Source organism: Ostrinia furnacalis, unplaced genomic scaffold (genome assembly GCF_004193835.3).
Source record: "Ostrinia furnacalis isolate ACB-3 unplaced genomic scaffold, ASM419383v2 OfSCF2847, whole genome shotgun sequence".
NCBI classification, from domain to species: Eukaryota; Metazoa; Arthropoda; class Insecta; order Lepidoptera; family Crambidae; genus Ostrinia; species Ostrinia furnacalis.
Window position 1 is genome coordinate 300632 of NW_021133086.1, and position 25107 is coordinate 325738.

General features: G+C 37.6%; 1 protein-coding gene across 1 annotated transcript in view; it reads right to left on the reverse strand.

The window, feature by feature from the left end:
• Mid1 (calcium-permeable channel component Mid1) overlaps positions 1-23079 on the reverse strand; it is an 82281-nt gene extending 59202 nt beyond the window's left edge. The window contains exon 1 of the mRNA XM_028309974.1: positions 22913-23079. Coding sequence (XP_028165775.1) covers positions 22913-23005 — 93 coding nt within the window. The 5' untranslated portion in view covers positions 23006-23079. The remainder of the gene's footprint in view (positions 1-22912) is intronic.
• Between the last annotated feature and the right edge of the window lie 2028 nt (positions 23080-25107).

Sequence of the window (25107 nt, forward strand, 5' to 3'; positions counted from 1 at the left end):
CAATGAAATATTCCTTAGTACTTTTGATTTAAATTATTTTTTTTATTTTGACACGTGTTTGAAAAATCAAGGTCAGATTACAATAAAATAACAAGTGAAAACGTAACATTGCATTGCAACTCGCAATTTCGCAATATTGATGAGGAGATTCCATTGGAAAGTCTGTATTCATTCCTAGGATTCCCCTAACACCATCAAATTCAAGAGAATTCAAGAGAGTGCAGTTTCCCATCTCATGCTTAGGGACCACGGTTTAAAATAGTGTGGTTGCATAGAGCCTGCAACGGGCAACCGCGTGCGCAGCTGCTCATACTAATTTTCGATACAAAAGCAAGTGTTGGCGCCCTCACGAGTTTTAGCGGAGTTCCATATGGTAGCGGGAGTAGACTTAATGGAAATCTATGCTTCTCCGACGACCAGTTGTATGTGGAATACTCCAGAGTATGCGCACACAATAGCCTGGTGATTTTAGCACCTGAAGGAAAAACAAAAAAACATTGTTTACAAAGAAATCTGCGGCAGGTGTAGTGTTTTAATTTTGTTTTAGAAAGATCTCATAATTTTGTAAGTATTCAAATATTTAAACATAATGATGTGTAGATTTTATATCAAAAAATATAATCATTTAACAAAATTAATTTTCTTAGAATATTTTAATTCTATTAGAACCATTTTCCACTTCATCGCAGAAGAAGTCGCGGGCAAAAAGCTAGTATGAAATATGTAGTATTGCCCGCGGCTTCACCCGCTTGAAATTTAGTTTGTCACAGATCGTCATAAATTATAGCCTATACATTGTAATTCTGGTCGACGCCAGGGATGGATGAGCGTCGCTGTCGCTGGCGACAGGGTCTTCTGGTTCAGGGTTCATGGCGTAGGTCTCAGGCAAAATGAAATCCACTCGTAGAAATTAATAAACTCAGTGTATTCACGAAAATAATTACACACAGCACTAGAGTCGTATCGGAACTGAGTGAACCAAAGGTCTTGCGATAGGAACGTCCGACCCGAGTGATAGTTGAACACAGACTGCCTAGTACTGCTGTACTGTACTGTAAAGTTTCATCAAAATCTGTTCAGTAGTTTTTGCGTGAAAGTGTAACAAACATCCAGACATCCACACAAACTTTCGTATTTATAATATTAGTAAGACTAGTAAAAAGTAAGATAGTAAGATGAATTATTTTAGTTATTTGTTTACTTATAATAATATTTATTTATTTATTTCTTAGCTCTGTCTGATAATGGATCTGGAGAAGATGCAATGGCCACCTCCGTAACAAAACAATAGAACCCTATGGAGTTAAGGCTTGTGTGATTCGCCTTGACGAATATTTCGTATCCAGGGTCCGATGATGGAGCTGTAAGGGGGCAGATATTTTTATTCACTATGTGACTGTCTTTATTTTGTACTTAATATATTTTACATATTATACCTATTCGTGTTTCATTATTTGTATCCAGGGTCCGACGATGGAGCTGTAAGGGGGCAGATTTATTTTTCACTATGTGACTGTCTTTATTTTGTACTTAATATATATTTTACATATTATACCTATTCGTGTTTCATTATGAATCGAAATATAAAAGACTTATTAAACTCTATTAAAAATTTAAATTAATTTATCAAGTTTGAATACCTCATTCTACCTTAAAATTAATAACTTAAATCAAGTCTTAATACGGTCACGGCTCAAGATTGTTTTGTCCATTTCAGCGTTCTTTTTACTCTTTTGACGTTGCGTTGACAGCTTTTACCTAAATTCGCGCGGAATATTTTTGTGAAATGGCTCTTAAATATACTCGTAGTATAGTAGAACCTTCGTAACTTCTTCAGGAACTTTTAAAAAGTTCGTAAAAAATAATGTTGACGTATTCTGTAGGCGCCTTTACTCCATTCCTTCGCTTCCATTCGATTTAATAACCTCAAATTGGATCTCAACCACACCAACTGAAGCGCTGAATAAAACGCAAAACGCCACCAAAGTGCAGCGTTTGAATGAAAATGAATGTTTATTTTTCGAGTAACGCTAAAGGGGAGTGGAAACTTTTCACTTTTATTTCGCCACTTTTCGTAATTGGCTATCGCGGCCATAAATTTCACCGTTGTTGACTACCTAATAGTTTGGATTATTCCCGACGGGAGCGAATTATAAATTTATAACATCGTACGAACAATGAAGTTTGTAGCGAGCTTAACGACGTACCTGCTTAATTTGAATAAGTGTGTTATAGAGAAGCTTTTGCACTGCGTCTGCCGGCGCTTTCGCGCTTTGTCTCATTCGGCTGTGTGAATTAGATACGGCACTTTGTGAATATTGCCATTATTTTAGCATCCTTTTGAACAAAAGTTTTCAGTTTTAGCAAGACTGATTTTCATAGAAACCAGTAGTCAATTAATGAAGTCATTGAGCTTCATGACTCAGAATATTAATAGGTACACAATGCCAGGTTAAAAAAAACGAATATCAATACATTTCATCGAGATGCCTTAGTTAGAGGTCAGTGTCACAGGAAAACTTTGATGAAATGACTATGTATGGACTTGAAAATTTAGTAGGTAATATAAACTAGAAATCAACCGAGAGTTTCCCAGTAAATTGCGCAATTCCATAGTGTTTACGTAACTGACACCGTCTGACATTAATTGCATACTCTTAATAATTTCGCGGGCCGTTTCCGATCCCTACGATGTTAGTCAGTCTGCTGTGTAATTGTTGAGTTATTAGCCACGTTTCCCCAGATGTGCGGGTAGGCGGCAGAATGTGATGTGTTATGTACCTTGTTGATTACGGATCTCACTTGTTGTAGAATGAAACAATTACTTTATGAATCGACGAAAAGTTTTTTGATAAAGATTACTTATTAGTAATTAATTTGTTATTGCACAAATTACTAATACTCCCATTAGCCCTCGTACTAAGCAAAATATGCTTGTGTCACGAATGAGCTCACCACAATAGTCGAGTGGCGGCGGGGAGCGAACCCACGTTCCCCGGATCACTAGTCGGCCAGTCCGACCCCTTCACCGTTCGGCTATCGTGGCTTCAAGGATAAACGAAGACAGACACTACACGGTGTAGATTTTGTCCCAGCTGCGTATGATTTACTTTATAATCTACCGCAAGCTCGTGAAGGGATTGTTTTAGTTAGTGACCGACTATAACTAAGCCAGATGTCAAAATAACTATTATTAACTATTCATAGCAAGAAGTGTTTTGCAAAAATAAACAAGGTTTTATTTAGTACTTTCTAACAGTGATTGACAGAAAGGGTTTAAAAACCGTATGAGTCCAACATAAAATGTGCGAACTCTGTCAGTCAAATAGAAAAATGTAAAAAGTTTTACATAAAACACTCCAGCGTCAACACACAAAAACTAAACAAAACAAACATGCGCTAGGTTAACATAGCGATAGCTGCGTCAGGTAGAGTCGAAAACTATGCAACGTTTCCCAAAGTTGTTTGATCGTATTTGTTTTTTCGTCCATCTAGGTATAAAATGTTTTGTTGGCATTATACTGTATGTAGTCCAGGCCGATATCGATAAGTTCATGTTCGGTGCTCCCTGCAGGCTGACCCTCCGCTGGCCCAAAGCCAACCTCCCCCCACTAATACGTTGACGTCGTTACATAATTGCACCGTTTTTGCACGCTGCAAGCCTTTCACATTGCATGTTATTGTTCTCATATAAATAGCGCCAGCTGTTTAATATAGCAGAAAATCGGATATCTTGAACATGACAGATTCAAATTAATATTTACTTAATTAAAAGTTCAAGGGAAAATATAATTAATGATGCCCCAATCACTTCAGTACTTTGGAGTCAAGTAAAAGGAATGGGAAAATGGCTGCAGCTCGAGACGGTTCTGTGTACTGAAAAGCACCGTACAAGTAAAATGAGATGTAGTAAAACTGAGAAATAAGACGTTCTAGTAAAACTGATGGTGAATAGCATTCTCTAAATAGTGTTAAATTTTATCCTTGACTATTTTATAAGCTTGTAAAACGAACCAGACAACGAATATAAACATTACACACTTAGGAACCTAAGTATATACAACTAGCTTTTAAGCACCAAACATTAACCTATTTAAAAATTGTGTAAATTTTCATTTTTAATTTTTCATACACAGAAAACCTTACTCATCATTACGGATAGACGAGCTAAAGAAAGCGATTTATTTTAATATTGAAAGTAGGCATCCAACACATTTGAAATCGTCAAGTCATTGCGAAGAAATAAGGCAAAGTGTCCGTGGGCAGAATGTCAGCTATACCAGCTATACCTTCGTTACAGCCAGCACTAAAACGAAAACGGCGCGCCCAACGATCGCGGTGTACACAACGTTAAATAACGGTAAATAACGATGCCGCATTACGCGAACGCAGGCCTATATCGAACATGTGCTGCAGTTTAACCTGGTTTGAAATAATCACTGATGTAAGTAAACCCTGTGTGTAAGTGTTGGCCCTTAACGTCTACTAATTCTATTGAAGGGACAGACGACTTATTTTGCAGTGTAAATGTGACGTTAGGCGAAGTTTAATTACTGCATACAAAAATTGTTTAAACATGCAAAATCCGTCTGCGTGCTTGTTTGCCTCCTGTCACATAAGAAAAAAATTAAAAACGCATGTAGAGTTTGAACTTTGAAAATACCTTTATCCTTACTTTTTTGACAATAAATAAAAATAAAACGTTACTCGCATAGTTGAACACTTAATTCGAGCTTACACAGAAACACGTAACAATTTACGCTGAAAGTGTTATTTTCAGTGTAAAGTTTATTCGAGCCGATTTTGCGATGCGTACAGTAATCCCCTGTACGTAGTACTCGTAAAATGAACAACATAAACTACATAGTGCAACATAATCCCAATGCGTTAATTAAACACAACAATGCTACGTTTTTCATAGACCCTCCGCTCTCTGCACATCGTCCCGCGTCAAAACCATAGCTTGCTAAGTACAGCCAGACGAACTTACTTTATTCATTCATAATTTAAAGTGCGATGATTTGTCTAGCTGTGTGGTAAAAAACAGCAAGGAGATAGGGACCTACTTGTGGTGTAATATTTTCATTGAAAATATAAAAGTATGATTTGAAAATTTTTGGTGTACAATTACCAAAATAGACCAGCGATTAACGGAAATAACGCTAAAAGGACGGACGTCACATAGAGTTTGGAAGTCCAATGTCAAAAATCGTGCGGTTACGAGTAATTAAACTACGAGTTTTACCGTAACAAAATGTTTGACATCCGTATGATATCTTTACAGATCCATATTATCATAAAATTTTGCACATCAATCTTACTCCAACATTTATTTGCACGATGCAAATTCTAGCGTCAGAAACTCAGCACTTTCTCCGACTTGTTAGAGTTGCTGTTATCTCCGCGCTGTGCCCCGAGCAACCGCAAAAAGAGTATTAATTTTCGCGAACTGCCACCCTCTAATTATAACGAGCAACTTTTGGCAACTCAGCTCGCGTTACACACTGCCGTTAGCCGCCGCTAACTTCTTTTTGAGCGATTCCTGGGGCTTTGAACGCTACAAAGTTGTCCTTTACTGGACAAACTTTCTCCGGCAAGTTTATTTTAATGCCTTATGTCAGCTTTAGGTTTATCTCGCGAGATCTCGTGCCAAACGTGCAAGTTCAGGAATAATTATTGTGGATTCAATTCAAGCTAGTGGGTCATGGCTGTATGTAGCGTCGGGCAAGCAGTTTTAAGCACTTTGATTATTATGCATCTTTCGACACTCGTAAATATGGTTTCTGCGGTTTTCATATCATTACCGCTCTAGTGCTGCAATGTACATAGTGTTAGTGGACATTGCCTTAATAAGTTAAAAACAAGTACCTAATTTAAATGTACCTACTCGTAGTAATACCTGTCACTATTTTTAGTGAGCGTGCAAAAGTATACACGTTATTTTTCACAATTTAGAGTAGGCACACACCGTTGATTTTTTAACACCGTTGGTTTAGTCGGGCAGTTGATCAGTATGGGCATGTATGGGAATGCGCACACTACGCTGATTCGATTTGGCCGATTCTTCATACAAATTAAAATCGGGCACAACTATCGGCCAACTAAAAATCAACGGTGTACGCCTACTCTTAGGCAATCTGCAGACCTGCAGGCCTGAACAATAATAGATGTTATTAAAATAATAAACGAATAGAAACATTTTTAGTAGTCTATTAAAAAGTTGGTTTAAAAAAAGTTCGAAGTTGTCACAATACTTCTTACAAAAAATGTCTACCACCTACGTACGAGTAAAAACAAACAATACTGCGAATCACTCCAGTGTAATTAACCCTTCATAAATAGAAACTGTAAAAATACTTATCAATGAGTCATGTCCATTCCCTTCAGTCTTTTAAAAGCATCGTGAGTCATAGGCCAAGGACAAAGTGAATCTAGCTACAGTCAAGTAATCAGTGTACTCGCATACGACTTCGATGCCTCGTTTGTAGAAGTAGAAGCGAAGCCTAACTATTTAATTTAACAATCACAACTATAGCGCTAGGCTGCAAATAAACTGACGTTAACGAACATAAGCGGTAGCGACAACGATTTCGTTTCATAATAACTCTACACTACCAAAATACACTTTACATGCTTTCAGAATAATACACTCCTTTTTACAAAACAGCTAGGGTATAATAGAACGCCTCATAACAGATAAGGCTAATTAAAATATGCTCAGGAGTTTGTCATAATGTGCCTGTTAATTTACACGCTCAATTAACCCCGACCGCCCGTCTCGATGTATCCTCAGTATGGGAGAGTTCCAAAGTATTCCACTAAGGCTAAGGCCTGGTAATTTCCAGCGCTAAACGAGACTTGCACTAAGTAATTTATGCGTCCCATTAATAAAACATGACTATGTAAAGGTGTTGACGCGGATCTGTTGGGCGGGCGGCTTGTTATGCAGCGTCGCCCACCAAAACGGAACCGACTAATCAGCTGCTATTTAACCCGTAGACAATAAGCAGGTGTTGGGAAAATTCGAGATTATAAGCATTTATTTCACAAAAATATGTAATGACTTAAACTTAAAATAAAAAAATTAAGGCTAGCTTTTTTAAACAGGTGAGTGAAAGGTTTCTCTGTGTATCGATGTTGTCGTCAGCGAATCCTTACTTTATTCACCCCTTTATAAAATAATTGATAGCCATAAACTGTTTTAAACATTCTTAGCCAAAGCCCGTGACTTTGTTTCCGTGAAGTTCCCGTTCGCGGGAGAGTGGGGAAAGAAGTTCTTTCCCCATTCAGGGGGGATTTCTAAAATTACAAAAACATTTTCAAATGTCCTACCTTTAAAGGGTTTTCATACAAACATTACCCCTGTTTTCCTCCTTAATTTCGGCCTATTGCAAAATAAATTGTTACCTGATGTTTTCATTTGTTTATATCCTAACGCCGAATTTTAGTTGGATTAAAGTCAAGTATTTCTAAGATTTCGTGGTCCTTTTACTTTTATTTTAAAATTGTGTCTAAATGGAATTCCATCATAGTAGATCGAATTCCTTTTCATCTCATTCACCGTGTTGTTAAAAATATTTGTGTGTAGTTTAAACGCGAAACAGGTTTTACTTAAATAAATTTAAATTTTAAGTAAGAGGCAGCCGGGGCTGAAGAATAAAAATTAGATTAGTCGAGTGGTGTCTGACGGCAGAGTGAATAGCACTCGGAAAAGCCGTGTTTCTTTGCCGAGATTAATAAAATGCGGGTGAAATGAAAGAGATAGCTCGGAGTACCTCGGGCAAGGAGTTTGGGTCATGTCAAGTTTCATCCCTATAAATAGATATAGGACTATTGTTAGATGCCACTCTTTGAAATTATATGGCTTTTAATACAACAATATGAGTGGATGCAATTGTCAATCGTAAAAATATATATTTTATTACACAAATACTTATTTATTTTATTTGTTGCTTCCTCGAAACCCATCTTCAAAATATGGTCACTTGCAATTTATGCCACTCGTTGCGGTATTGCATTGCTCATTCCGTTTTAGTTTGCATTTGCTACTCTAGTAAATATTACATATTTAATAATAATTTTATAATGAGCTCGATTTGTTTGATTATTAAAGTCATAGCTCATTGTTAAAATTGCTCTGATAAACGTTAATTTAAGGAACAAATTCATGAAACGTGTATTACATGCAACTGGTAATTAAAAACTTAATTTAGTACCATAGCACGTTTCCAAACACATAAAGAATATGCAAAGTAACTTAATAGCTAAGCTGTGGTAGTGCTTAAAATTTAACACCCTCTAGAGTGTTACCTTCGAGAAGGCCACAAATGTATGCAAAATTATTACAGAGAAGGCATTAGCTACAAATTGACAAAATACTTTACTAAATAACACAAAACTAGTGATGCTGTTTAGTTAATTAAATAATTGTGTAACTCTAAAATGATGTTATTAAAATGAAGAATACTACAATATTCAAACGCAACGAAAAAATTTTCATTAATATCAAAATCTAAAAGAAAACATTCTAAAAATAAGTATAAGCACATTCATGCATCAATCTTTTAGAACCTATAGTAGGTATAATAGGTATTTCTGTGAATCCCAAGTGTTATTCGTACACACATCATTTCACAGTCTTTGTGTTGCTTTATAGACGGCCATTTGCTGAGCCATTATGGCTCTTTGGCGCACATAAAGTCTTTGCGGTTAATATTTTGACAACCGCTGCACCGCTCCCGTATGCAAACAGGGCCCGAGAGGCTCTTACGCTGAAGACCGAGATGCCTGAACTTCAGTAATTTGCGGTCGCTGTAGCGCATGAAAATTGTATAATCACAGCGCTGACTGCACTGACACTGTATTTTGAGGGCGTTTTCGTAATTGTTATATTCATGTGACTAATTACGTGCTAGCTTTTAAATAATTGCCGCTTATTGAAGCCAACGGACTGCCAATTCAATATAGCTATTTCGATCTCGTCGGTCACTGGACTAAAGGGTCCTGTCATAGTACAAGCACAATATTTTGTTTTATAAATCTGGGGGCACGGCAGTGCCCCCACCAAGTCGAGCAAAAAAGCGGCACGGCCGTACCATCCTTTTCTCGAAGCAATTCAGGCCATTTTCGACCGCCTGTAACTTCGTTGTGGATAAAACTAGAAGGCTGAATTTTCATTAGCTATGCAGGCATTGTAAAGACACGGTATATTTAAAATTTCATTCAATTTGAACCAGTACTTTAAGAATTATAACGGGTCAAAGTTACTTAATTTTGTCACTCACTGACTCACTGACTCACTGACTGACTCACCGATCATCAAAATTCTAAGGCACTTCTAGCAGACCTAGAAGCTTCAAATTTGGAATATAAGTAGTGTTTGGTGTATGAATCAAGGAAAAACTAAAATATTTGGGGGCACGGTAGTGCAACCGCCAAGTCGAGTAAAATTTTTCAATTTCGGTCCAGTTTTCTAGATACATAACTGCTGTCTACAAAATACAAAAAGAAATGAGATCCCATCAAAAACAATACTTGTCAAAAAAACCAAGTCTCGCAACTCAGTTGTTCTACGGTAAAAAGTTGTGAGATCCATGTAATACCAAGTCCAGGCCAGGAAATCTTTAACGTTTTACATAAATATATTGACTTGGCCATCGCATGAAAACACGTGTAAATTAAATTATTTAGTGCGATGGCCAAGTCAATAATTTATGTAAAACGTTAAAGATTTCCTGGCCTGGACTTGGTATTACATGGATCTCACAACTTTTTACCGTAGAACAACTGAGTTGCGAGACTTGGTTTTTTTGACAAGTATTGTTTTTGATGGGATATTGTTTACTCGTATCTGAAGAGGTTAACGAAAGTATTAGAACACTACTATTTTTTTTTTTAGAAGAGGTCCAGACTAAGCCTAACTAAGCCTTCAAAGCTTCAAACTGTATTCATGAAAAAAACTCGTAAGATAATTAAGACAAGATTTAGCTGTTTTTTTTAACTAGATATCACAATCCCGCCGTCTGCGATTGTATTGTAGGCTAACCTAACTATGTGTAAAACTACAACCATAGTAGTTAATAAGTGTCTGTGTCTATAGGAGAAACCAAGGAAAGTTGTAACAGAGGAGATATGTGACATTCATTAACTATCAGCAAGCTCGCAACAACGCGTATTTGTTAGCTTGAGGTTTGAACTAAAAACGCGCATTGTTACGAGCTCGCTAGTTTAAAAAGTTCCAAAAATCGACAACGTCACAACTCTCCTCTGTTACAACTCACCTCGGTCTCCTTAATAAGAAAAAAAAACATACTAGAGTTGGAATTCCGTACTAGGTAAATAAGTAATAACAAAGATAACATGTAGTCATTTGACCGGCACAGTAAACGTTGCCCGCAATGTCTATGAAGTCGATGGAAATACGGCTTATCTCCCGAAGTAGGGCATCCTGTCGGGAAATCATTGCCTACTTGCTAAGCTTCTTAAGTAAACTGAATATTTAGTGGAGTGAAACACGACAAAACAAAGATAACAACATAAAATAAATGTTATTAATTGAAAAGTTGTTAAGTACATATCATAGATTTTTCAGGGCATGAAGCGTTTATTTTACATATTTGTATAGAGAACAATAGTGTCTGAACAAACCTGTAGAGGATTTAAGACACTATTTAATCAAAGATGTAACGGTTAAATATAGGTACGTAATAAATAAAGAAATTTCACATCATGTTCGTTACTAAGGATAATTTCAAGCTGATAAAGTAAGTAATTATTTTCAGGTCTTGGGGCTTTTATTCTACAGGTGCGGATAACGGTGAGAATCATCACCTCTCTAGTAGTACCTGTAGAAAAATGTTGCCTTAGAAAGTTTTTGTAAAATGGGTTAAGTTGAAAGTTGAAACTAATTTTATTTTTAACCGTCCACTTGCAACTATCAACCGCCAGCATCTTTGTGCGTGGGCATTTGATTTTTCGTCTCTCGGCTCGCATTAGATCAGTCGATTGGTTCGCTTTTGATCCCTCTACCTACCCGGCGTAAGCGCTCACTGAGTTCGAAACTACCCGACTGTGGTCGGAATCGGGTCCCCACGGAAACTACCGGGAAACTGTAATGAGCGTCTGTTGCTATGATCTTCTGGACGTTGCTTAACTATGAACTCTATTACTTTCGTGTTTAAGTCTGCACAAAATTTACTTTCGGAGAGTTCTTAGAAAGATTATTGGGTACTCGATTCAAGCTTCGAAAGCTGTTTTATTTCTACAAGATGTAGGTATACCTACTTCTATACTCTTAAATATTCTACTATATAAAAATAAGTCGGGTTTTCCTCCCTGACGCTATAACTCCAGAACGCACGAACCGATTTCCACGGTTTTGCATTCGTTGGAAAGGTCTCGGGCTCCGTGAGGTTTATAGCAAAGAAAATTCGGGAAAAGGGGGTAAAACGGGATCCACGCGTACGAAGTCGCGGGCGGCCGCTAGTTACATAATAAATATCATGTTAAAGATGACAAAGGAATGATTTAAAGTGTTGTTTAGTTTAAATAGGAAGCAAACTTTATAGCACCTTGCTATAGGTAGCAAGTTGCATCATGCTGCTGTTATGTAAATTATTTATTTATTTATTTAATACAAATTATCATTAACTATAATATCTAACTTAGTCACGGCCATCACCGAATAATAAACACCCAAACAAAATATAAATGACACAACATTTCACATTCTCCTTATGACCATTAGTCTACAATTTCATTCGGCACGTCCTCCGTGACAAGTTATATTAAAATTCCCAAAAGTGGGTCGTAATGCAAGTAGGTCAGACCGGGACGGAGACGGAACCCGGCTGCCACGCACCTACAGCTTTTAGAGCAAGATTATTTCTAGCCAGTTCTTTTTCAACCTTGATTTGGTTTTCTTTTTTGTTTTAGGTCAGCGTTTCTATTGAATTCCTTTTTTAAATATTATGAGCGCTAAGTATGAGACTCCATTCTAGCGTCATTTGTTTTTAAAAATGAAAATAAAAGAGATATTAAAAACTATTTCACTCAGACATTTTTTTTAGATTTTCAACATCAGGTGGTTACACACTATTCAATTTGAAATATGTTGTCGATTATTTCCTTTTTATGACCACACCACAAAATACTGAGAATAAATACTCGCACTTTACAAACTTCTTAATAAGGAAAGGTAAATAAAATCGTCGGTAATATGATAGCGTTGGATAAATATCACATTTCGCATCCAGTGAAACCCTTAAGACGGGAAGCAAACACATAAATTTTGTTCACAAACAATCCAGGTAGTCGTTTAACACCAATTCACCTACGTAATAATTAGCAGAAAATGTAGAGCGTAGACGTATTTATTTGAGTAATTCGATAATGAATACACAGTCTTTGGTGGTAAGTATCACTTATGAGTATCAATAACAAAAATAAGCCTTAGTTATGTTCAAAAAAGCATTTCCCTTATAAATAATTTAAATATCACCCTTCTTCATTTGCATAGATTTCAATAAATAGCAGTATCTTATGTATAAAACCTGCTAGAAATCCGTCCAGTATTTTTGCGAGGATTAACAAACATCCATCCACTTAAACTTTTTCGTTTATACAGAAGTACGAGTATATCTAAAAACCATTCCATTTTGTAAACTGGAAAGTCGCAATCTAAGCATTCACTCGCTAGCATAATAGACTGTGAGCAAAACGTCGAAGTGAATCATAAAGTTTAAAGACGAAATATTCCGCCTCCCGGCAAGCGGAGACAACAATTCGCCATATACCCCATCGCTCGTAGTCGCTACATCCGATACTCGCAACGTTCACTTTGTCGCTCGTATTCTCATTTTACGAATTTTTCAGCACCGACGGTAAATAAGTTACAGTCTAACTAAACTATTATTTTACGATAACATAAACTTTATTATATTTTTACGGGTTTGTTGCGGACTTTGGGTGGTTTTTTGGTGAATATAAAAAACAAAATACTGGGACCATTACGATCGGATTTTATTACCTTTTTGGTGTTCGGTATGCAAAAATACGGTAAAATGACTCTTGGGTTTAGGGCATAAAGTTAATAGCTCAATGACACGTTTGTATCGCATTTAGCCCACGTGGGAGGCATGCTGAGGTAGGTCATGTGATACAATAGCTAGGTGCTAATTATAAAATACGCTACTATCTATTTTCTATACACCTTGCGTAGAAGCCATTACGCTACTATTGTTGTTGTGACATCGCGTTGACCCTAGTTCGCTATGAGACTCGCTTGACTCGCAGCCTGGGAGCCATTCTTAGCATGCAAGAATAAAATATGGCTATAGTAGGAATATTTGGTAGCCAAAAACTCTACATTTAGTTAACAGCTACAGTAATAAGTTGTTGACAAAGATTCTATTCACAATCAATTAGCTCACTACCAATGCTTTTTGTGTTTAAGTTATTTTTTGTAATACAGAAATAATTCAGAAAGCTTACTCAGCAGGGTAAGCAAAATTCAAAGCTGTAGGTATATGTGAAACAGGCATTTAATAAGGGAAGAATTACCTTAATTAATTTCATCTCATTCCCCCAAATAAATGCTAACAATCCGCTTTGTACTCTCATGCAGAGATTAATACAGACCAAACATGCAAAGATTAACACGGGCCAATTAGAAAGCATAATTTGTGCAAGTGTAAGTGTATCTAATTACATAAGCGCAGATTTTAATGAAGGTACCACGAGCCCCGCTTGAAAGGCTTGAACCCTAATTCTTCGGTATTGTTCCTTTTGTCTCAGATTACGGCACCCCTCGGATCTTCGGAACGAACATATTAATTTTTTGGAGCCTTTTCACGCACATACACATAATAATTTGGGGCAATAGAATACTTGTTTTACGATGTTGGTGTAAGATAATTTGAATAGGAGTGAGTTCACACGCTACTAAAGTTTACCTACTCAAAAACTAAAATAAAAATAGGCTCTTATTTATACTACTAAATACAAACATTTATCTAACAACTAACATAAAGATGTGGTTAAATAAAATTGAGACACAACTAAAAGCAAACCACAAATAGGTTTATTTTCGTAAATAGGTTAATACCCTTCAAACATCGGGATTTACAGTCACCGTTGCAAAATTAGAAAAGGCCAAAATGAGGCTAAATATGTGGTTTTTCAAGTGGCCACACTGCCATAATAGTTAAATAAATAACATAGAAAAATTAATAAGTACAAACTCGATTTTACGATGGCAATAAAAATATCGCCGCGACCGACCGCAAGTTTTATCGGCGGAAACGCGGTGATGGTTTAGGAGCTGTATTAGATTGCGATATAAAATTAAAATAACTCAATTAAAATACGGTTGCTTTTTTGCCGTCCGAGAAAATTGTTCAAACGAAAAATCAAAATTCTACGGAAGATAGGTGAAATCATTGCGGGAGACGGGGCGGGCGCGTGCGCGGTCGGCACGCCTGCGCACTGCCACTTAACCTCAATCTCTGTCGTGTTTTTGAATGAAACTTCACAAGCCGGCCCACGGCCCACGGCCCACCGTACTTTGCTTTTAGATCTGCCACCCTGAGCTACTTAGAGGCGCCGCGGAACTATCCCCTCGTTATTAAGTTTGATTGCAGTGTTTACTGGTTATGTAACATTGATTTGGAGCACGTAATTAGTAGCTAAGTTTGTTACGGAAGAAATGCTGGAGTTTGTGTGATAGTGACAGGTTAATTGATAATCTTCATATAGCATTAAAATAATACGTAACCTCACTAGGTTTTTCACTTTTTCACCTACTAGGTACACTATTAAGGAGTTACCGGCAAGGAATAGGATCTCAATAGGAAAAATATCTGTCCTCCCTCAACAATTACACTAACTAAAGATTTGTAATCCTCTATCTAGTCTCCAGTAAAAAAAGTCAAGCAAACTTTACCTTCGTCCTTACAATTTATCAATATTTTCTGAATACATTTTTCACGAACAGGACGAACAATAGCAGCCCTCAAAATAATACAGCACGACTCATTATTTTCTCAGTAACAAGATGTTTGAATCCCCGATCTTATTGCAATATATCACTGGACCAGTTCTAACAAAAGCGGAACACTCGAGAACCGAAAGAAGGTCAATATCCAAGTAAGATTTTGTATAAGAAGTTGGAAACAAGTCTCGTAGTCAAAGCGAGGTGGACTGATTGCTTCCTCGACTGACAAATGAAGACGGACTACACTCGTTCAAAGAGTCTTATTATGCCGCGAACGGCTAGCCGAAGTCTTTATGCAAAACATATTACGGCTACATATCTACTTAGCTACTTTCTTTCTACTTTTTATTTCGTGCGTTGTACCTAATTTGTTCAGAAGAAATTTTTTTTGAATCTTCTGCATTTCAGCCTACATTACTTCTACTATAATTAATTTAGATAACATTATGTTCATGCATAATACGTTCAGTCCGTTAAAATACGGCTGGAACCGTGATTGTCCGAAAATATACCCATTCTTGCAAAAACAAACCTTATAATCTTACAGACTACTGTATGTATTATCTTGAGCAAAAATTTTATTGAAGCCTGATTTGCATTGGTTGTGCTTCTGAGAAACATTCCCCAATGAGGACGTACGCTCACACAAAACTGGGTAAATGAAAACTCGCCATAGACCTCACTTGACTTTAAATTACTCCATCTTATTCCGGGCTAAGCCCTAATCGGTTTCGTCAGTCGTCTTATTTCGAGCGTCCTATATTTTACTTGTGATAAAATTCCTTGCGAATTCTAAAGCAGTTTGGCACTCCCCCGGGACAGCTGGCTACATTGTTCAGGTTGCCGTTTTATTTATAGTGGCCGTCATGAATTCCGACTCCATAAGAGCAACCATGGCATAAGAAAGACGAGCCGAGACGTCAAATTAAATATTAATGCCCAGTCCCAACGCTGAAGCGGCTAAAATAAATATTTTAAACGGACTTTCTAGACAGTGCACGAATATTTCAAATGTCTGGCGATGAATACGAGTATGACTTTTGAGTTCTTTACAAAACTAAGTTTAATAATATTTGAGTATCAAATAATTATAAATTCGCCGAAATGGCACTGACCTTCTTCGTAAATCCTATGTTATTAAAACATCATCCTTTTGAAATATTCATTGACAAAGTTGTTGAATTCGACCTGAATTTCCAATTCCAATAAACCTGAACAATATAAAAAATACAAAGCCGTAGTTTCAAGAATCACAAGTTATATTTTACAAACTAACACCCACACAATGCTACGACAAAGCTCGTACTACGAATTTTACTCGTAAAAGCTGCGCGTAAAATAAATATGCTACTACGAATCTCGGTGCATTGATGTGTAACAATACGTCCCGTTCAACAACAGCTAATGAACTAACTATTTACATACCAACACCTACAATACTACTACAGGTAACGTTCGTAGTACAGCGTGTAGACACGACGGGATGATGCTACGACGACTACGACGCTCATTGATGTGTGCGTATCAAATACTATTAACGATGTATAAATACACAATTCACAAATGAAGCTCTATGGCTGTAGACACAAAGGCTATGAGTACAACCAATGCTCGTATTTTGATGTTGTAGTGTGTAAGAAATATATTTTACACAACATGCAAATTATTCTACAAGTACATACTTAGGTATTCATACTTTATTTATACGGTCACGCGTTGTTTTTAAATATGAATGGTTGTATTAACATTGATGTACTCGTAGGTATATGTTGCTTAAAGTGTCCTTCTACTTTGATGATATAAGACAAAGTTCTATGTTTTATTATCACCTTATGTAGTTTTATACTCACTTTTACATTGTTATTTCTTATCCTTATTTTTATATGCAACTACATTTAGGTACCCGATGATTCTACTGTTCTAATTCAAGAATCATTGTTTCATAGAAAGTTACCTCGGAAACGAAAGCTAATATCAAAATCTTTTATATTGATTTATAAGTAGCTATAAATAAATGCTTTCGTAATACAACACAAGTACCGCGCCAATTAAAAAATATTTCATTCCTAACTTCTTCCTCTTTGAGAGGATTACATATTTTTTCTTAGTCCCAAATAATTATTGTAATATCGGAATACAAATTAATGCTTTACACGTGCCTTCAATAACCTAATTGTTTTAATAGAATTATAATCTAGTTTGAGGGCCGATTGGTGTAGTGGTTCACGTACCGAACTACTAAACTAGAGATCGCGGGTTCGATTTCCGCACAATGCCAACATTTTTGGACATCTGTTTGCATTGGGCTGGGTGTTATACATATAAGCATAATGTATGTATGTAGGTATTTATTCAAAAAAGTATACAAGCACGTTTATTAGCTTTGCTTAGATTGGGACTTTGTTGACGCAGTGTATAATGTCCAAGAATATTTACCTGTTAATTACCTTTAATATGTAATGTGATTATAATTTTATAATCACTGAGTAAAATTAGTACCCCCAAACATCGTTAGCATAGTCTAATCAAATGGTTTCAACGGGTAGTGATCTCTGAATGGATCCCTCATTGAATATTAACGTTAAATACGAATCGGTCCACTCCCTCTAATGCCCACATCCATCCCGTAAGCTTTCAGCATGGATTGAATAATCGCTTTTATAGTAGTTTGCCACGTACCTTTAAGTTTAAGAAGCAGTCTAAAGGTCTGATCGTACGGTCAGGTTGAGCTTTTTTAAGCTTAAAAAGCTTCCGCTTCAATGTTCTTAGCCTGTACTCGGAAACCCTACTCTAGCTTTGTTTTATAACGGTACAATCGCCAGGATTTACATAACCATAATAACATTATAATTTCAGTCAAATACCTACTAATTTCTATGGTTGTAACTTTAATTTAATAGAATGTTCAAACGATGATGCTCAAAAGTTGAATAACTGTTCTATAAAAGCAACTCAAATTGTTAAAATCAACTCACACAAAAATGTATAAAATAACAATAATAACATGTTACCAACATCAATAACTATAATTATGTGTTATCAATTCTATACTATAAAACGCTTTTATGTATCTAGTACTTAATGATCGCCTGCAGGTCAATAGAACTTTCTATTTATAAAATGAGGTTGAAAAATAATTCAGGAGTTCTCATATTATTTCTGGTAGAGACTGTGTTTTAGATTGAAAAATATTGCAGCGGCGCGCGACGCTGGAGGGTTCACTAAATACTAATCAGTCCAATTACCGATTTATTGAGAGAGCATTACTTTCATATTAACGTGATCATGAAATAATGTACAACAGATAAAAGGTTAATAATAGTTTTGCATAGTTTAGAATTTATTATTGTGCTCTATCTGTCTCTACATAACTTACACCAACTTGCTATTAACAATTGCCTAGTAGGTATCGTTATTATTTTGTCAAATGGAGTCAAAATCTCTGAATAAAAAGTAGCAGAAACTATACTCGTAGTATTACAACTATTATTTGGCCATATAGCAAAATTAAACCGACAAAAAACTAGCAAAGAATTTTAAGGATACCTTTTCAGCATTAAAGTTTGTGAAAGGTAGAAGAAGTTAAACATGAAAATTGCAACGTAATTATATTAAACCAATCTCATTTATTAACTATTTCATGTCGCCCAGTCTGAATTCCATCTTTTGTCGTTATATTATAGTGTCATAAAAAAGTGTCACAAAGTCCCCTCAATGCAGCGACAGTTTCAGACAGCCGAGGTCAAAGGTAAGGAAAACGGATCTTGCTTGGCGAAAACCGCTTTTCCCATGACCCGCTCTCGAATACAGGTCATCCAGTACCGACTTATTTGTTTAGAAGGTATTGTTTACTGACGAAGGAGGACAATATGTTACTTTAGTGTCGCTAGATTTGTTAACTTTTTTTAAACTGCGTGTATCAGTAAGTAGGCCTACCTTAAAAGCTTAATTTGTTGGGGTGAGATTGCAGCATGAACCAACGGCGAATGTTGACATATTCTAAACAACACATTACTTATCACCCCAAATAAAAAAAAATGTATATAATCTCTTTGCTGTTTATTTTTAAACTCACACGTGAACTTAAAATGTGCATAAAATGTACTAAAAAAGTACCTTTACTTTTTGTAAATTAAAAAGAAGTTTATTTTACAAACCGCGTCAATTCCGGGCAATACAAAATGGTTTACAATGTTGTTAAACAACAATAAATAGATGGTTATTGTAGCAAGCACTTTGACAGACATAAAAATAAATGAAGCCAGCGGAGTGGTAAACGTTTGAAAGCTTTCAGTTGGTCTGCAGGTGACGTCTTGGAGGACGGAAAATGGCTACTGACACGCCACTGCCTAGTCTTACGGGCTGTGGTTATAGAACCGCCGGGAGCGGAGGAAGACGCGAGTTTATACCGTATTCTGTAAGAGAGCAATTGTAGTTTTAGTATGCTCTATATCTCGAATATCAAAATAAGAAAGGAAGGCTAGTTCAAACTTTTTAGTCAATAATCGTATTAAAATGCATATTTGACTATTAGAGGTTCTTAATTTGATACTTTTGCTAGGATTACATAATTATCATGTTACTTTTGTGTATAAAAATCTGTATTTTCTTTTACCTGTAAAAAGTACTGATGTATAAAACATGAAAAATCTAATCATTACGTAAATAATTAGGTAAAAATATAGTATTCGATTTGAAGACAACACAGATATCATTTTGGACTAGCTTTTGACAACCTTGCTTTCGAATAGGTAAGGTACAATTAATTAATATCGTCAACTAACTTTACACTACATGTGAAACTACTTTGAGCGTGATTTGGGAGTGTATGAAGAAATAGTGACAAATCGTTGCTAGCCGGGAGGTGGTTCACAGCATATCTCCCACGCTAAGATAGCACTCGTCGAGACAGACGCAGAGTATTTTTATAAATGGATTTATTCTGCTATACCTACTACAGAAGGGTATGCGTGGGCATCACTTCTCGTACGAAAAGAGTTGCCAACATCCTCCTCCATTCGAATCATGTTAAGTGGGTGGATTTGGTCAGCTTATTCGATTATACTAACTTTCATCTGCACGCTTTTAGTTTTGTTTTTCATGAATATTTATGCTTGTTTTGAATAGCTCCCGGTATTAATATTTGTTGTCTGATTAATAATTGCGATACAAGTGGGCTAAATTATTACAGTAGAGACAAGATTGCATGGATCCGCATACACGTTACACGCATTAAACAATATTTATGATCACGCAAAGAAAAAATGTTTTACATTTAATTTAAAGTACCTAATTAATTTATGGAATAATGGCGCGCGGTGCGGTCGGCAGATTTTTTCGCGTGCCACAGATTACACAGAGTATGACTTCATTGAGGCCGAGTTGGCGCGCTGTCACCCAGCTATTTTGTCATTACTAAATTATTTAATAACCTACTATCCTACTAATATTATAAATGCGAAAGTTTGTATGGATGTCTGGATGTCTGGATGTCAACATGTTTGTTACTCTTTCACGCAAAAACTACTGAACGGATTTAGATGAAACTTTACAGTATTATTCTTTATAACCCAGAATGACATATAGGCTATAATTTATGACTATCTGTGCTAGTCGAAAATAAATGAATACTTTAACTGAATACTTATTCAGAACTACCTACTACATTTTATTATTTAATGATTAATAACAACACTATTAAAAACTAAATTTGAATAAACGTGCATTTACGAGTATTTAACTAAGGGCTAATTTTTCAATCGTCGGATAACTTTTAACTGAAGAATAAGTTTGGCACATTGACAGTTTTAGTATGGGAAATATGTCAAAATGACAAGACTATTCGTCAGTTAAAAGATATCTGACGATTGAAAAATCAGCCCTAAAACGTGAGGAAGTAGAGGCACTTTACTATGGACGGATGTATTTGTTTATGAAATGTGGTATCATTTGGTGGTGTTCTATAACGAATTCTTAAGGAGTGTGACAATTTTAAGAGGGTGCAGTACAATTGGTGGGAAGTTGTAACACAACATTGTTTAAATAAACATGATTGAGGTTTCATTTAACTTATTCAAAGGGACAGCTTAACTCTCCCCTGGGACTAACTCAGCCTTTACTGTTGGGTTTCATAGGCGATCAAGCAAGCTACATGCCAAATAACTGCTGTTTTTAGGTGTGCAAACATGAAGTTGTTGCATACTTACTTTATCTGATGTTTATATTATAACTCATTACATTGACGAGCTTAATCAAACGTTAATGTAAAAATATTGAATAACATATTATTACTATGGCACGATTCAGCGAAGGCACCTAAGAATAAGAATACAATTTATTTACGTCAAGGCAATTCCATATAAATACTCTCCTTGCGTTGTTATCGTCCAATTAGGTTAATTCATAGAACTGAATTAAAGAAGGTCGTTCATAATAATATTGAGATAAATATTATTATCCTCTGATCTATCAACTGTGTCCAATACTGATATTGACGGTATAAACACGTGTCTGACCAGTCAAACAGGTTTAGTGCCGTGTCCAGCGGAAGGGCTTGATTGATGGATCGACGTCACGGGAAAATCGCCTTTCTTTTCATGAGCATGGAACACGAGTACATTGCAGTTTTGCGAAACAGAAACACCGTGATTTGATTGACTTTTATGGTGAACTCTGTTGTAAAAGTTTCGGTTCTGTTCTAAAAAAACAAAACAAAAACATTAATCAATCTCTATAGTCCATCAATTTATTTGCACTTGTATAAATTAACCTCCTTAACGTAGTGCATTTAAACCTAATTATGATGATCAAAGGTAAAATTATGATTATCAACAATTAAGGCCAAAAATCACATTCAGTAAAAATTTAAAGAAGTAGTGATACTCGCATTAATCACTGAGATTAGTACATAAAGATGGGTAATAAGAAGAAAGAGGTTATGAAAGGTATGAGGCTAAGTACTTACTTACTTATAACTTACTATAATGAACTTCTCATGTACTTGTAAATTTCACTAATTTATGAAAGAATGTAGAGCCAAATTCAATGACAATAACTATAAATATTAATGAAGGATATATTTTTCATAAACTAAACCGTTTATTCCTGAAGCCCGTTTTAGAGGAAGTGCTCTACAAAGCGCCTAGCAACTAGCAACTATGACATAACAGGTTCAAGCTGAAATGAAAGACGAATTTTAGAGGTTCCTATATCTCGTTAGCAACATGCAACAATACTAGATACGAATATGAAAACAATATTGTTATTATTTCAGTTATCATAATCACTTCATTAAACCTATAGCTAATTTTATTGGTTGTTTCAATATCGATGACGATATCCAGTATTTCCAAAATGTGAAATGGATGTTAGCGACGAATTCCAACGAAGAAGAATTCCTAACATAGAATAGTGTTACTTGACATACTGATCAATTACACTTATTTCATCACACAAATAACATTCCGTTAAGTTTTTTTCCCGATTCCTGATCACTTTAGATTAAGAAACGTGACTTGCCTAGTGGATCAATACACGCATATAATCGCCTAACCAGCGAACCGGGTCACGCGGAGCACTCATGGCCGACCCTGCCACCCTACGCAACCTCACCTCTTTCTCCACATCCTTCAAGCATGATTGATTGCCAGGCCATTCCGCGTGTCCGTAAACTCATCAAAATTACTTATCGCGTCAAAATGTCAGAAAGCTTCACCGTTCTTTTAACTTTCCCGGTATATCGTTTGCCATTTCTGAATGGCAACTGACATCGAGGTCGTTAAACGAGATGTCAGCGACTCGCACAACCGTTTTGGCGTTATCATAGTAACAAACCTGCGATTTGAAATCCAAAAACATAACAGCATCCACTTGGAGTAAACGTGCACGTGCTAAGCGGTTCACCGGCATGCTGTCACTCACCTGGCACTCGTCACACGTGTGTACGGAGTAAGGCTGGCTGCAGTCGTAGCGCGCGAGGATGTCGACGAAGTCGCAGTGCACGCGCGCGACCATGGCGTCCAGGCCGAGCAGGTCGTGCAGCGTGCGCTCGCAGCGCTCCCCGCCGGCGAGCACGTCGTCGCGCGCGCTCTGGTCCAGCGCGGAGGCGGGCGAGCGCTCGCAGCACGCGCGCAGCCGCAGCGAGGCGAGGCGCCGCGCGCGGGCACCCGCTCCGAGCGCGCACAGGTGCGGCACGTCGCGCCCCGTCAGGGCCTCCGCCGCGCCGCCGCCGCCGCCGCACGCCGCGCCCCCGCACTCGCGCCCGCCTGCGCCCTCCTCCTCCAGGTCGCACGCGCTCAGCCAAGGGTTGAGGCGCGCGAGCGGACTCACGGCCAGGCCCGCGGCCGCCATCAGCAGCAGCAGCAGCAGCGGCGGCGCTCGCATGGCGGGGGCGGCGCCGCTAGCGGGGGCCGGCCCGCCGGGCGCGGCGCTGCCTCATACCGCATCGCGCATGGCGACCTACTCGCGCGGCCCGGGCCGCGGGGCCGCCGCGCGGTGTGGGCGCGCCGCCATGTCGCTCGCTCGCCGCTCGACTGACTCCCCCCGGGCGCGCATCGATCGCCCCGCGCCCCGCGCGAGCCCCTGCGCGCGCTTGAGAAGCCTCCGAAGACGTTATGTAACCGTGCGCGCGCAGCCCTCGGCCCCGCCCGCCCAACCGCCGGCCCTCTACCGGTTGATGCTGGCTACGCCGCCCGCCCAGGCATACGTTTAGACAGCGGAATACGATAAAGTTAGCAGCTAAATGCATAGATGGCGCTATAACATAAAAGTTCTGCAAACAAAACTACGAGTAAGGCCCGTTTTCCACCGAGTCGGAGACAAAAGTAGATTTAATTTAAAAAATACTTCGGAGCGGGAACAAGGAGACTGAAAAAAAGATAAGAAATCTCCGTACGTCTCCGCTCCACTTTGGTGGAAATAACCTACGCGCTATGCCGCTGCTCGACTTCACACATCTCGTATCGCCTCCGCTTCGGTGGAAAACGGCCCTAATGTTCATGACTATTATTCTGTGGTATTAAGCGGAATACACACTGAGCCCGCCGGGCCGCCGACATATGTAGGTATTCTTTACGAGTAAAATAAGATTTTAAACCAAAGATGTAAGAACACTGCAGTTTTCTGAAATTGTATTTAATTTTGTATAATACCTACTCATTAGGCAAAAAAGTCAGTTTGGTGCCTACACAACATTCGGCTTCATCACCAAAATACGAATGCTCTGTCATCCACCCCCCGCTGCTCTCCTTCTATCGTGGAATCATTAATTGAAAACTATAAATGAGCCACCGTAGGTGACCAGCATGGCTCAAGCCCAAGGGACTGACGACTCCCGTACGGAATCATATTCCTAACCACACCGAGTGCAAATACCCACACGAAATGTCTTGTGTCGAATCGAACCCAGAACTTCTTAGGCTGGGTTGCACCATCTTATTTTAACTTTGACAAACGTCAAAAATCTGTCAGAGTCCATACAAAAAACAACGCTCATCGTTAAAGTTACGGTCAAAGTTAGGTGGTGCAACTCAGCCTTAGTCTATCTGAGGTCCCCGATTTAGAAAATTACATCAAGCCGCCAATTTCTCTTACATAAATTAAGAGTAAGTAGGTATCTCTAGCCAAAATCAAACAAAATATTTCATGATCATGTTCCGATAGGTACCTACTAATCGAATTTCATCAGTAGTACTTTGTAATCATAACACATTCCAATCACATCCATATCAGTGGTGGCGCTAACCAGAATTCAGATAACATTAATTGAATAATGAAGTACACTCATGTCTATAGCGCTAAAATCATTTGAATTGCTCTCTTGTGTGGTCCTTACGATGCAAACTTACCTGCTCATACTTGGTTTAACACCTTTGCTGCGGCAGTAACTTTCTAATACTTTCCATTCCTTCGGTACAAGGTCGGTAAACCTGGTATTAAAACTTACATTGTGGCGGCACAAGGCTTAAAGACCTTGTAATATTTAAGATATATTAATTTTATTTTTGGCTTCATGTTAATAGATATTGTGCTTTTTTTCTTTGGATATTAATAATAATGCATTTATTGACATACACCTGAAGGCGTTCGTGAATAACTTGTTTAGTATAAAAATTATA